At 44.6% G+C, this 12,255-nt stretch overlaps 1 protein-coding gene across 1 annotated transcript; it reads left to right on the top strand.

Annotated features, from left to right (window-relative positions):
- Nucleotides 1-1,850: 1,850 nt before the first annotated feature.
- LOC114782599 (coagulation factor XIII A chain-like) lies at nt 1,851-11,767 on the top strand. The gene is made up of 16 exons (XM_028968457.1): nt 1,851-1,966; nt 3,005-3,205; nt 3,288-3,476; nt 5,392-5,640; nt 5,779-5,897; nt 8,004-8,111; nt 8,294-8,468; nt 8,551-8,689; nt 8,776-8,879; nt 8,964-9,052; nt 9,141-9,294; nt 9,479-9,760; nt 10,759-10,919; nt 11,119-11,255; nt 11,330-11,435; nt 11,519-11,767. Exons 2-16 carry the CDS (start codon nt 3,025-3,027, stop codon nt 11,552-11,554), a joined length of 2,229 nt encoding a protein of 742 aa, XP_028824290.1. The 5' UTR covers nt 1,851-1,966; nt 3,005-3,024; the 3' UTR covers nt 11,555-11,767.
- Nucleotides 11,768-12,255: the final 488 nt, after the last annotated feature.

Here is a 12,255-nt window from a genome sequence, read left to right as displayed (position 1 = left end):
CACACGGAGTGTTTTAACTGATGCGATTTTCAAAGATTTACGGAGGCGTAACATTGCACCTACCTACCTCATCTGGATGCAACTGGAAACTGAACTGTATTGTTTAAATTGGATTATTAGTAATACTTGAATTGTTTATTTATATTTTCTTTTTACTATTTTGTACCTTTATACTTTTTTTCCTATTTATTCTCAGATGGGCTATAGCAGGGGGTACACCCCTTTTCACAATCACTTCACTTTCACTTTCCCAAGGGAACCCCAGCGATTATTGGGGTCTCCCATACCACACAGTGAAGTAGGTAGAACAAGAGATAAAGGTCCAGGCTATATTAACATCCACTGGTGACAATTCTGGCGTCACCAGTGGTCCGGCAGTTCTTCTGAGTTCACTTTCCCTCTCCACTTTCTCCCAGCGTTGCTGTTTCATACTTCCTGATCCTCAGCAGGTGAAGTGAAACCGCAGCTTCAGCAGCGCCTGCTTCCCACGGACACACTTTTATATTAATCAAAAAAGACAAATATGGTGATGACAGGTTCTTCTCCTTCTCCTCGCTTGAAATTCTGCAGGAACCACTGGGCTTAGACAGCGGGTGCTGGTGCCCCTGATCCTGGGTCCTGGTCACTCCCAGCAGGATTATTATCATGTCCAGCTTCTGCTTACAAAAGGTAGCAGGACAGGGTCAGAAAAGGAAGAGAAATCAACATCAATTTAATGTTCGTACAGTACGTGCCGCTACTGAATATTTAATATGGATGCTGAATATTTGGAAAAGTCTGAAATAATCCAGTTTTTACATCTGCATTGTGGCGAGAGATTAGAGTTCGACAGATCAAACGACATAACCACAAAACACACCCACACATTTTACATTTACTGCTGACAGTTACTACACACACACACACTCGAGGAGGAAGTGCAGTCTTGTGTGTAACAGCAGTATCCAGTTTCTGTGTGTGTTACTTTTTTGAACTGAAGTTGCTTTATTTCTTGTTAAGTGCTCATGATCCATCTTACATTGTTAAGCACCTTGTCTTGTCTTGATCGATTCGTTGCAGAAAACAGCATTCAGTTTGTGAAAACCAAGAGAACCATTTTCCTCCTCACACAAACATTCCTTCCTAACAGTCGTCATCTGGCTCCTTCTGCTGCCATAACTGCATGTGCAAAAATATAATAAAGCGGGTGGTGATGACTCATGGGCTCCGTCTTTCCCATGCTGGATTTTCCGCAGGGATATCATAAATTCACCAGACGCTCGGTACATGTTACACACGCATTTCAGACATATACTTTACACACACGTTACACACGCATTTACACAATAATTATATATTTCATATAGTCACGTGAAAGTGTTTGGGGACACTTTCTTATCAGTCCAAAGCCCTTCCTAAACGAACCCGCTTCGCTTTCTTATCAAGCTCTCACACACAGCGGGTGTAGAAAGGGCTTCCTCCTCATCCCCCTCGGAAACACCTTTTTGTCAAGATTGGACGCGCTTGTCTTCAAGGCCTAACAAACGAATCCAACCAATTTGGATCTTGCAAATAATCAGTATTGAGCCGTTATATCCATTCAAATGAGCAAAATTACTACATTTTTTTGTACATTGGATTTAATTTCATACACCTAAATACAGCTTCATTAAAAATGTTCAGAAAACATCCCAGAATTCAGACTTTCTTAGGAATGAAAGACATACCACTGTTATTTTTTGGATGAAAGTAAATTAAAGGAGTAAATTAATATACAGACTGAGAAGAGTTGATGAACTATTTCATATGACTATTGTATGACTACTGTAACAGACTTAATGAATACATTTATGAGAATACACACACACACACACACACACACACACATGCAGCTCTTCCCACTCAGGATATAAATGGAAGCAGAAGGGGCCCGACAAACACCAGTCCAGAGCTCCAGACCTACCAGACGGCTTCTCTCCTCTGTCAGGTTGGTGATCTCCTCACCTCCTCTCTTCTCCTCTCAGTAATCTGTAGAAAGGACCAGGACAATCTGCTCAGAATTAGAAAGGCTAAAACTTTCATATTTTTTATTCTGGTTTAATGGTGAATGTTTGTGTGTGTGCCACAGCTCAATGTATCATCACCATATGTAATACACTGCATGTTACATTTTTACTCAGTAGAACAGGTTCTATTACAGGCATTATAGTTTTACTTGGTAGAACAGATTCTAGTACCTGCGTTATGGTGTTACTCAGTAGTACAGGTTCTAGTACAGGCATTACAGTTTTACTCAGTAGTACAGGTTCTAAGTACAGGTATTGTAGTTTTACTCAGTAGAAGACATTATAGTACAGGTGTTATAGTTTTACTCACTAGTACAGGTTATAGTACAGGCATTACAGTTTTACTCAGTAGAACAGGTTCTAGTACAGGTGCTATAGTTTTACTCACTAGTACAAGTTCTAGTACAGTTTACTCAGTAGTACAGGTCCTAGTACAGGTGTTTTTTTTCTCACTAGTACAGGTTCTAGTAAAGGCATTATAGTTTTACTTACTAGTACAGGTACTAGTACAAGTGTTATAGTTCTAATTAGTAGTACAGGTTCTAGTACCGATGTTATGGTGTTACTCAGTAGTACAGGTTCTAGTGCCGGTGTTAGAGTGCTACTCAGTAGTACAGGTCCTAGTACAGGTGTTTTTTTCTCAATAGTACAGGTTCTAGTAAAGGCATTATAGTTTTACTTACTAGTACAGGTACTAGTACAAGTGTTATAGTTCTAATTAGTAGTACAGGTTCTAGTACCGGTGTTATGGTGTTACTCAGTAGTACAGGTTCAAGTGCCGGTGTAATAGTGTTACTCAGTAGTACAGGTCCTAGTACAAGTGTTCTTGGGTTCATATTAAGATGGGGCTGATATGGACCGCTTGATTGTTCCCTGTGTACCACCCATACGGCTTGTTACTTTGGAAGGGGCGGAGTCAATGTTTTTTTTTTACTTTTTGCTTTGATCCTGATTGGCAGTCAGCTCCAGACCTGTTGTCATGGCTGAGCCTAAAGCCCCACTTCCTGCAACTGAAACCATGGCGACAACCCGCGTTCGCCCTCAGGTGTCCATCCGCGGGCGCAGCGTTGGTCCCATCGCCAGCTCTAATGCTGTGGGGGAGGAGGTGCCAGAGTTTGAGCCGTTCATGCTGCTGCCCCGCGGGCCGCCACCCCTCACCGGTGAATGGGCGAAGTTCTCTAGGTTTTTCTGGTTCCTATGGTATCTGTCTCAGGAACTTGCTTTTTTCTTGCTCCACTGCAGATTACTTGGATGTCTGGGATGTGAATATGCTGAAGGAACCAGAGGAGGTCAACAAGCAGCAGCACCACACTGACCGCTACGCCAATGAAGGCCTCATCGTTCGCCGGGGGCAGGAGTTCCAAATCAGCATCACCTTCAACCGACCCCATGACCCCAGCAAGGATCAATTTGCTCTGGAGTTTGTCATTGGTGAGTTACACTTCAGTAACTCAGCATCTGGCGTTCCAACTGGCTCATAGCATTGTTTATGGTCATGAAGTCAGCTGATTCTGAATGACTTTGCTTACACTTTCATCACAATCACAGTTTTCACACTAATCACCACTATCATATCATCATCCACTTCAGATCCTTCTGGATTCTCACAACTCCTCTAAAAACCCACAATGATTTTCCTTCCAGTAACCAAGGTTATTCAAGTTCATCAAATGAATATCTTAAGAACCTCCAGCTCAGCAGAAGATCTCTTTTTACTTCCTCCTGGCACCAATTTACTTCTTCTTTGAAGAGTCTCCTGCAGGTGATTGCTGAGGGTGAAATTGCTGACCCTTTCTTCATATCCGAGAGGCCAGGCTGTTGCAATACTCTCATCTGTCATCAGTTCCTCCTAAACTCTTCTTCCTCACAACATTTCCTTTGTTGGCTGAAAAATGAATGAAAGATGATAACATGGGAAAGTCTTTTAGACCTCTTCATGACTACCAGTGTTATAGTGTTACTTAGTAGTACAGGTTCTAGTACAGCTGTTATAGTTTTATTCACTAGTACAGGTCCTAGTACAGGCGTTATAGTTTTACTCACTAGTACAGGTTCTAGTACAGGTGTTATAGTTTTACTCACTAGTACAGGTTCTAGTACAGCCATTATAGTTTTACTCACTAGTACAGGTTCTAGTACTGGTGTTATAGTTTTACTCACTAGTACAGGTCCTAGTACAGGCATTATAGTTTTACTCACTAGTACAGGTTCTAGTACTGGTGTTATAGTTTTATTCTCTGGTACAGGTTCTAGTACTGGTGTTATAGTTTTACTCACTAGTACAGGTTCTAGTACAGCCATTATAGTTTTACTCACTAGTACAGGTTCTAGTACTGGTGTTATAGTTTTACTCACTAGTACAGGTCCTAGTACAGGCATTGTAGTTTTACTCACTAGTACAGGTTCTAGTACTGGTGTTATAGTTTTATTCTCTGGTACAGGTTCTAGTACTGGTGTTATAGTTTTACTCACTAGTACAGGTTCTAGTACTGGTGTTATAGTTTTACTCACTAGTACAGGTTCTAGTACTGGTGTTATAGTTTTACTCACTAGTACAGGTCCTAGTACAGGCGTTATAGTTTTACTCACTAGTAATGGTTCTAGTACAGGCGTTATAGTTTTACTCACTAGTACAGGTTCTAGTACTGGTGTTATAGTTTTACTCACTAGTACAGGTCCTAGTACAGGCGTTATAGTTTTACTCACTAGCACACGTTCTAGTACAGGTGTTATAGTTTTACTCACTAGTACAGGTTCTAGTACAGCCATTATAGTTTTACTCACTAGTACAGGTTCTAGTACTGGTGTTATAGTTTTACTCACTAGTACAGGTCCTAGTACAGGCATTATAGTTTTACTCACTAGTACAGGTTCTAGTACTGGTGTTATAGTTTTATTCTCTGGTACAGGTTCTAGTACTGGTGTTATAGTTTTACTCACTAGTACAGGTTCTAGTACAGGCGTTATAGTTTTACTCACTAGTACAGGTTCTAGTACTGGTGTTATAGTTTTACTCACTAGTACAGGTCCTAGTACAGGCGTTATAGTTTTACTCACTAGTAATGGTTCTAGTACAGGCGTTATAGTTTTACTCACTAGCACACGTTCTAGTACAGGTGTTATAGTTTTACTCACTAGTACAGGTTCTAGTACTGCTGTTATAATTTTACTTACTAGTACAGGTAGTTGTACTGGTGTTATAGTTTTGCATGACTACTGCATATATCTACTCACCTTTTACACTCCTTCAGAAACGGATCAACCATGGCATTTTGGAGGAGAAAGTGTCTGCAGTGGCCTTGTACCCTGTGTTATATTCACCATTTTACTTGTGTTTGTCCACCAGGGGCGACCCCCCAGTACAGTAAGGGCACTTACATCCCGGTGTTTCCCAGTGAGGAGCGGAACAAGCTGTGGGGTGGCCGGGTCCTAGACACCAGCGACAATGTGCTCACCATGGGCATCTTACCCAGGGCAGACTGCATCGTGGGAAAATATGGCATGTATGTTGCCGTGGTGACCCCCTACGGCATTCGCAGGACAAAAAAGGACCCCAGCCGGGAACTCTACATTCTGTTCAATCCCTGGGTGAAAGGTCTGAACTGTTCTTTACTGATTTCTGATTATCCAGCCTCATATGAGGTCTGGTCCTGGCACCTTCAAGTATTATTATACCGTCTGGATGATAATAACACTACGACGTGTTCTGAGATGTGAGAGTCTTTTTTCCCAGATGACTCTGTATACCTGGAAGATGGGGCGGAGAGGACGGAGTGTGTTCTGAACGAACTGGGCATTATTTACCACGGCGCCTATGATGATGTGTCTGAGAGATCCTGGAACTACGGTCAGGTAAACCTGCAGCCAGAGTACAGTACAGTACAGTATGTGTATTAAGATGTGTCTACTCCGCGTTACAGGTTGGTAGTAGCCTAGTGGGTAACACACTCGCCTTTGAACCAGAAGACCCGGGTTCAAATCCCACTTAATACCATTGTGTCCCTGAGCAAGACACTTAACCCTAAGTTGCTCCAGGGAGACTGTCCCTGTAAATACTGATTGTCTGATAAATGCTGTAAATGTTACAGGTAACACTTTACGGAAGTCAGTCTGTTAAATCACACTGACTCCGCCCCTCCCCAGGTAACAACAATAACATGTATTTCTTATTTTGCCCAAAATGTGAATTTTGAACAAATTCACATTTGTCTCAATGAGCTCAATGTCTCAGTATGTCTCAATGGGCTCAATGTTTGAAGGTACTGGACAATGCAGAGCAGGTCCTGTGTCTTGGTCCACAGTGTGTGTCCACCATGATGCTACTCTGGTAGATTTCTGATCAGAGGCTCATTGCCGGGAACCAGGATCTAGAGACATTTAAGGCTCGCGTGGCTGGGACCAAGTGGTTATGGTGGACGCCTGTGTACATGTCGAGTGCAACAATGGCCCCGGTGGACAATCAAGGGCAGCCTATGTGAGATGAGCATCATAGTATGTGTCTTTCCCCTCTAGTTCACCCCTCCATGCTCTGATCCCCCACACCCCAGCTAAAAATCCAATCACTGTTAGCATTTCTCAAGTAGGCAGTAGAGCCGTAAATGTTGGGTCGGGTCCGGGCTCATTTTCTCATTGGCTTGGCTCTACTATTTGCATAGTAAATTAGCGTTCAGAAATCACAAACTTTCCGTATGATTCGTATGTCAGTGGGAGGGTTTGGGGATCCAGCAAAACCTCTGAGATCAATAGCAACTCGTGAGATAATTAACCACAACCAAAATTGTCTCTACGGATGAGTCTCTACGGTGCTCTGGATAAATTTTTTTGTCATGTAAATGGACCCTAAGACATGTCCAACTCGGGTGTCCGACCTGAAGACTGCGTTAGGGTCACTGAGGCACACAAACCCCCCGACCACGACAAGGTGGCAAAAAAATCTACATCTAATAAATTATTCCTTGTCACATTATAACACATTATAACAACTAAAACATGACATTTGTCATTTATAGTATTAGATTAGATTAGATTAGATTCAACTTTATTGTCATTACACATGTACAAGTACAGGGCAACGAAATGTAGTTTAGGTCTAACCAGAAGTGCAATAAGCAGCAAGTGCAGGATACAGTTCAAATAAGTTAAGTTATATATATATATACATAAAGTGATATGTGCAGTACAAAGTGATATGTGCAGTACAAAGTGATATGTGCAGTACAAAGTGATATGTGCAGTGCAGTGATTATCAGGAGTGTATGGGGGGGGCAGAGGAGTTCAGCAAGGAAACAGCTCTGGGAAAAAAGCTGTTCCTAAGTCTGCTGGTTCTTGTCCGTGGTAGCCTGAACCGTCTGCCTGAAGGCAGGAGAGAGAACAGTTCGTGGGCCGGGTGGGAGGAGTTCTTAAGAATACTGTGAGCTCGACGCAGACAGTGCTTCCTCTGGATTTCCTCAATGGATGGAAGTGGAGTCCCTGTGATGCGCTGGGCAGTTTTCACCACCCGCTGCATCGCCTTACGCTCAGCAACAGTGCAGCTTCCATACCACACTGTGAGACAGCTGGTAAGGATGCTCTCTATTGTAGAGCGGTAAAAGTTCAACAGGATGGTAGTGGGTAGCTGGTTCTTTTTTAATGTTCTCAAGAAGAAGAGTATCATTTACATTATAGTATCATTTACATTTGATAAATGAAAACAACACTTCTTACTGTTGCCAATATTAACCAAACTAAAAGGCTCAATAAGGGTTAACGGTTATGGAATGCTTGGCTAAAAAGATGGGAATATCGACCCTGTGTCTGAGTTCCCTGGGTGTGGACCATTTTAAAAAGTGGTCTGTTCATGTGGAGTTAGGAACTGTGATGATCATTGGCGTTCTCTGGATCAGTACGTCTGCGTTTAGAGCCTGATGACCCAGATGCTACGTGATACGTTAATGAAAACCTCTGCTGTGTGTGCTGCAGTTTGAGTTTGGAATTTTGGATGCCTGCCTGTTCATCATGGACAAGGGCGCCCTGCCCATCACCAACCGAGGAGACCCAGTTAAAATTGCCAGGAAGGCTTCTGCCATGGTGAGTGTGATGGAATCGACGCCAGGTGATGGTTTGGCAGGATGTCCCATTTGTAAGCTGTATGAAATTCATTCAGAACTTTCAGGGGATGGAGAAACATGGAGCCTGTACCCACACCCCACTGATTTGCCCCTTTTCCACACATTTTCCACGGAGATCCTGCCTGTGTGTCTGGTCCCCAGATTAACTCGAAGGATGATGAAGGGGTCCTGGTTGGCAACTGGAGTGGGGACTACATGTACGGCGTGGCACCCACTTCCTGGACAGGCAGCGTGGAGATCCTGCTGAGCTACGCCAACGGTGGAGACCCTGTCTGCTACGCCCAGTGCTGGGTCTACGCCGCCGTCTTCAACACCTGTGAGGACCTGAAGCCCCGTCCTTCAATTTTAAACCTTGTAGCTGAGCTGAGGGTAACCTGGTTTCCCGTCGGCTGTTGCAGTCCTTCGCTGCCTGGGCATTCCGGCCAGGGTTGTCACCAACTTCTTCTCTGCCCATGATAATGATGGCAACCTGAAAACGGACATCCTGTTGGACGAGAACGGGAAGGTGGACCGTTCCCGCACCCGAGACTCCATCTGGTAGGAGATTTCTCGAGGTCAGCTGCAGAGTGCAGTTCCAGAAAAGCGCCTGAGATTAAACGGTGTGTGTGTGTGTGTGTGTTCAGGAATTACCATTGCTGGAATGAGTGTTACATGGCCCGGCTAGACCTGCCTGAGGGCTTCGGGGGGTGGCAGGTGGTGGATGCTACACCCCAGGAGACCAGCGATGGTGACTGAAATGCAAATATATAATACAAATATAGTATAATATGATGTAATATAATATATGTGAGTGTGAGTGTGTGTGTTTCAGGTATGTACAGATGTGGTCCTGCATCAGTTTATGCCATTAAGCACGGCATGGTCTGCTACCCATTCGATGCTCCCTTTGTATTTGCAGAGGTAAACTCTGATTTTTTATAGTAATTAAGTATTTAATTGAGTGAACACCATTGAAAAGCCCTCACTATCACTGCTGGTGCACCCTCAGGTGAACAGCGATGTGGTTTTCTACCAGAGGAGCCGGGACGGCACGCTGACGCCAGTGAAGGTGAACACCAGTCACGTTGGCCGGCTGGTCCTGACCAAGGCCCCTGGCAGCAATGGCCGCAGTGACATCACCAGCATGTACAAATTTCCCGAGGGTGCGTGTTTCATGGTGCACAGCAGCTCTCATGCTCCAGACACCTCTCACTGACCCTAAACCAAACTTGCAGAGAAGCTGAATTCATTCAGTTCACCAAGAAGAGCAAGTTTCGGTGGTGGTGGCGCTGCAGCGCCCTCTGCTGGGTAGAGCTTGCCGGCTCAGGCCTGTGTTTTGATGTCCAGGGAGCGCAGAGGAGCGCACCGTGTTGGAGAAAGCTGAGGAATACGGAGTTAGGAGGCAGGACGTCACCCCTCCCGTGGCTGATGTGGCACTGGACATTCCATCCCTGGAGGTGAAGGTGGGTGCCGGGTTCGATCTGGCGCTGGACTTCCGTAACAGCAGTGGGCAGCGGCGCACGGTGGAGGCCTATACCAATGGCTACGTGGTCTACTACACGGGCGTGCCCAGTGCTGAGATCCTGTTCCAGAGCCCCACGGTGACTCTTGACCCCCGGGCGGGAGATGGTGAGAACAATGTTCATGTGATTTCTTTCACCAGTTCCATTCCTGGCCTGTAATTATTCTGCAACGTACATCTTTAAAGAAAGTTCAATCAACTTTACAACACCATCTTGCTCCATTAACATCTCCTGCGGCTTATACACAAGTGCGACTTATTTATTTACCATTTCTTTTAAAAATTAGTAGGTGCAGCTTATATACAACTAAATATAACAACTACAGCTTCAGGGACCTTCAAATGGACCAGTAGCATCATTATGGACACGTAATGTAGACCATGACGCTGGACTACATCCTGGACTTCTCCAACCCTACAACTGTAGGACTTCTCTTATTGGACGTACCATCACCAGCCCTGCACTGACACCACTTGCAGGCTCACTCTACCCTGGAAGGGGGTCCCTCTCTCTATCACTCCTTCCCAACGTTTCTTCCTTTCTTTCTTTTTCCTTGTGTGCAGAAGTGTGGAGGGCGTCAACTGTAGGGTCTGTCAAAGCCCATTGAGACGTACTGTATGTGATTATGGGCTATATAAGAAATAAATGATGATGATGATATATAGGTGCACTCTATAGTCTGCAATGACTTTTTCTAGCTGATATTTTCTCAAAGCTCAAGGTCCTAGTGACTGGTTAAAAAGACCAGTGATCCATGTCAAAGCTCTTAATTACAATATTTACAACATTACACTGAATCAGAGGAGGGTAATCCATGTGTTCAATTTAATTAATACATCTGTCAAAAATTCAAGAAAAATTCAAAAATTCATTTGCACATTTTATTATGCTACAAATCCTTTATGAAATGTCTCATAAAAATGAATTACATTTAACAAATGAATGTTTGATGACACAGGATTTAAATGAACAAACAGAATGTAGTGAAATAACGTCAGTTCACGTATGGAATGTGAACAGGACCTCCACACCGAGGAGAATGGGCTGGAAGGAAAGCTGCTGTGTGATTGGCTGATGGCTCTCCGCTTCCTCTGCTCTTCTCAGCCGAGCGGAAGGTGATTAAAGTTCGTCCGGAGGACTACATGGGGAAGCTGGTGGAACAGGCCAATCTGCACTTCATCACCACTGGGAAGGTGAAGGAGACGGGTCAGATCGTCACGGCGATGCGTGTCATCACCCTGCACAAGCCACGACTCCTGGTCCAGGTCAGGGGTCTTTACACTTCATTCACTGCTGCTTAGTGAAGGTGAAGTGATTGTCATGGTGAGACACTGCAGCACAGCACATGGTGACACGGTGAAACGTGTCCTCTGTATTTATCCATCACCCTGGGTGAGCAGTGGCCACCATGACAGGCCATGGATACAGAAGAGCGACTGGTCTGATGGATCCTGTCTTCTTCAGGTGGCTGGGACCCCTCGAGTGAGCGAGGAGATGCTGGTCACTGTGCAGTTCACCAATGACTTCAAGTTCAGCCTGGAGAACGTGCATGTGCGTGTTGAAGGACCCGGAGTCATGTCACCCCACAACAAACTGTACAGGTGAGCGCTGGTGACACGGTCAGGGTCCGGCTACGGGGTTCTGGACGTGTAAGGAACCGTGACGTCTGTTACAGGCTGATTGCTCCTGGCACCACAATATCATGGACAGAGAGCTTCATCCCTCGCAGACAGGGACCATCAAAGCTGATGGCCAGTCTGGACTGTCACGCTCTCAGACAGGTGAGGACACACACACACACACACACACTTTCTGCCACAAATCACGTTCACGAGTATAAAAATGATCTCCTACGTGTTAACAGGTGACTGGAGAGGTGGATGTCCACATCGAACCCTGAGGAGATGCGTATGATGAACTGAAAGTGTCTGATGCTGATGTAATAAAAACTAGATTTACCTCAGCAGTTCACAGAGGTGTGGCATCGAGTGCAGAAAGTAAAAATCCTCGCCAGGATTTAGTTCCAGTCACAATACAAATGTAATTATTAACATTACATTTCCATTTTTAATAAATTCACAAAAAAGAAAAATAAATAAAAAACCTAAATCTATTCTTTCACAAATCCATTTGTCAAATGTAATTAACCCCAGGACACTTGTAAATATGCCGTTGTCCCCATCCTAAGAAGACAAGACAGTCAAGATTTCTTTTTTTTTACCAAATTTATCAGAAGCCCCTATCCAGAGCACCTTACAATCGGTACAGGGACAGCACTGATTGGAGACGTGTCCTCCGATTGGAGGTGAAGTGTCTTTTTTTTCATCTTGTTACAAAATAAAAAGGTAAAAGGGAGGTCCAGATGGCCATTTTTAGGACTGCTGAGGCTGAGCCAGAGTCCCACCCTGTTCAATGCTAGCCAGTAACTCAGTGTATGGATGCCCCCTGCTGGCAGGCTCAGGAATTGTATGGCGCCAGGTCATGCCAGCAGGTCCCCTGCCATGCCGCACCCCACTGTCGCTCCACACCCTGGCCGGGGACAGTCTGGGTTGGCTGGCATGCCTCGGGAGTGCACCACAGCCCAGAGTTTTGCACCCAACA

This window comes from Denticeps clupeoides, unplaced genomic scaffold, assembly GCF_900700375.1.
Source record: "Denticeps clupeoides unplaced genomic scaffold, fDenClu1.1, whole genome shotgun sequence".
Taxonomy (NCBI): Eukaryota; Metazoa; Chordata; class Actinopteri; order Clupeiformes; family Denticipitidae; genus Denticeps; species Denticeps clupeoides.
The sequence above is the reverse complement of the archived record's forward strand: the minus strand, read 5'-3'. Positions and strand labels throughout refer to the sequence as shown.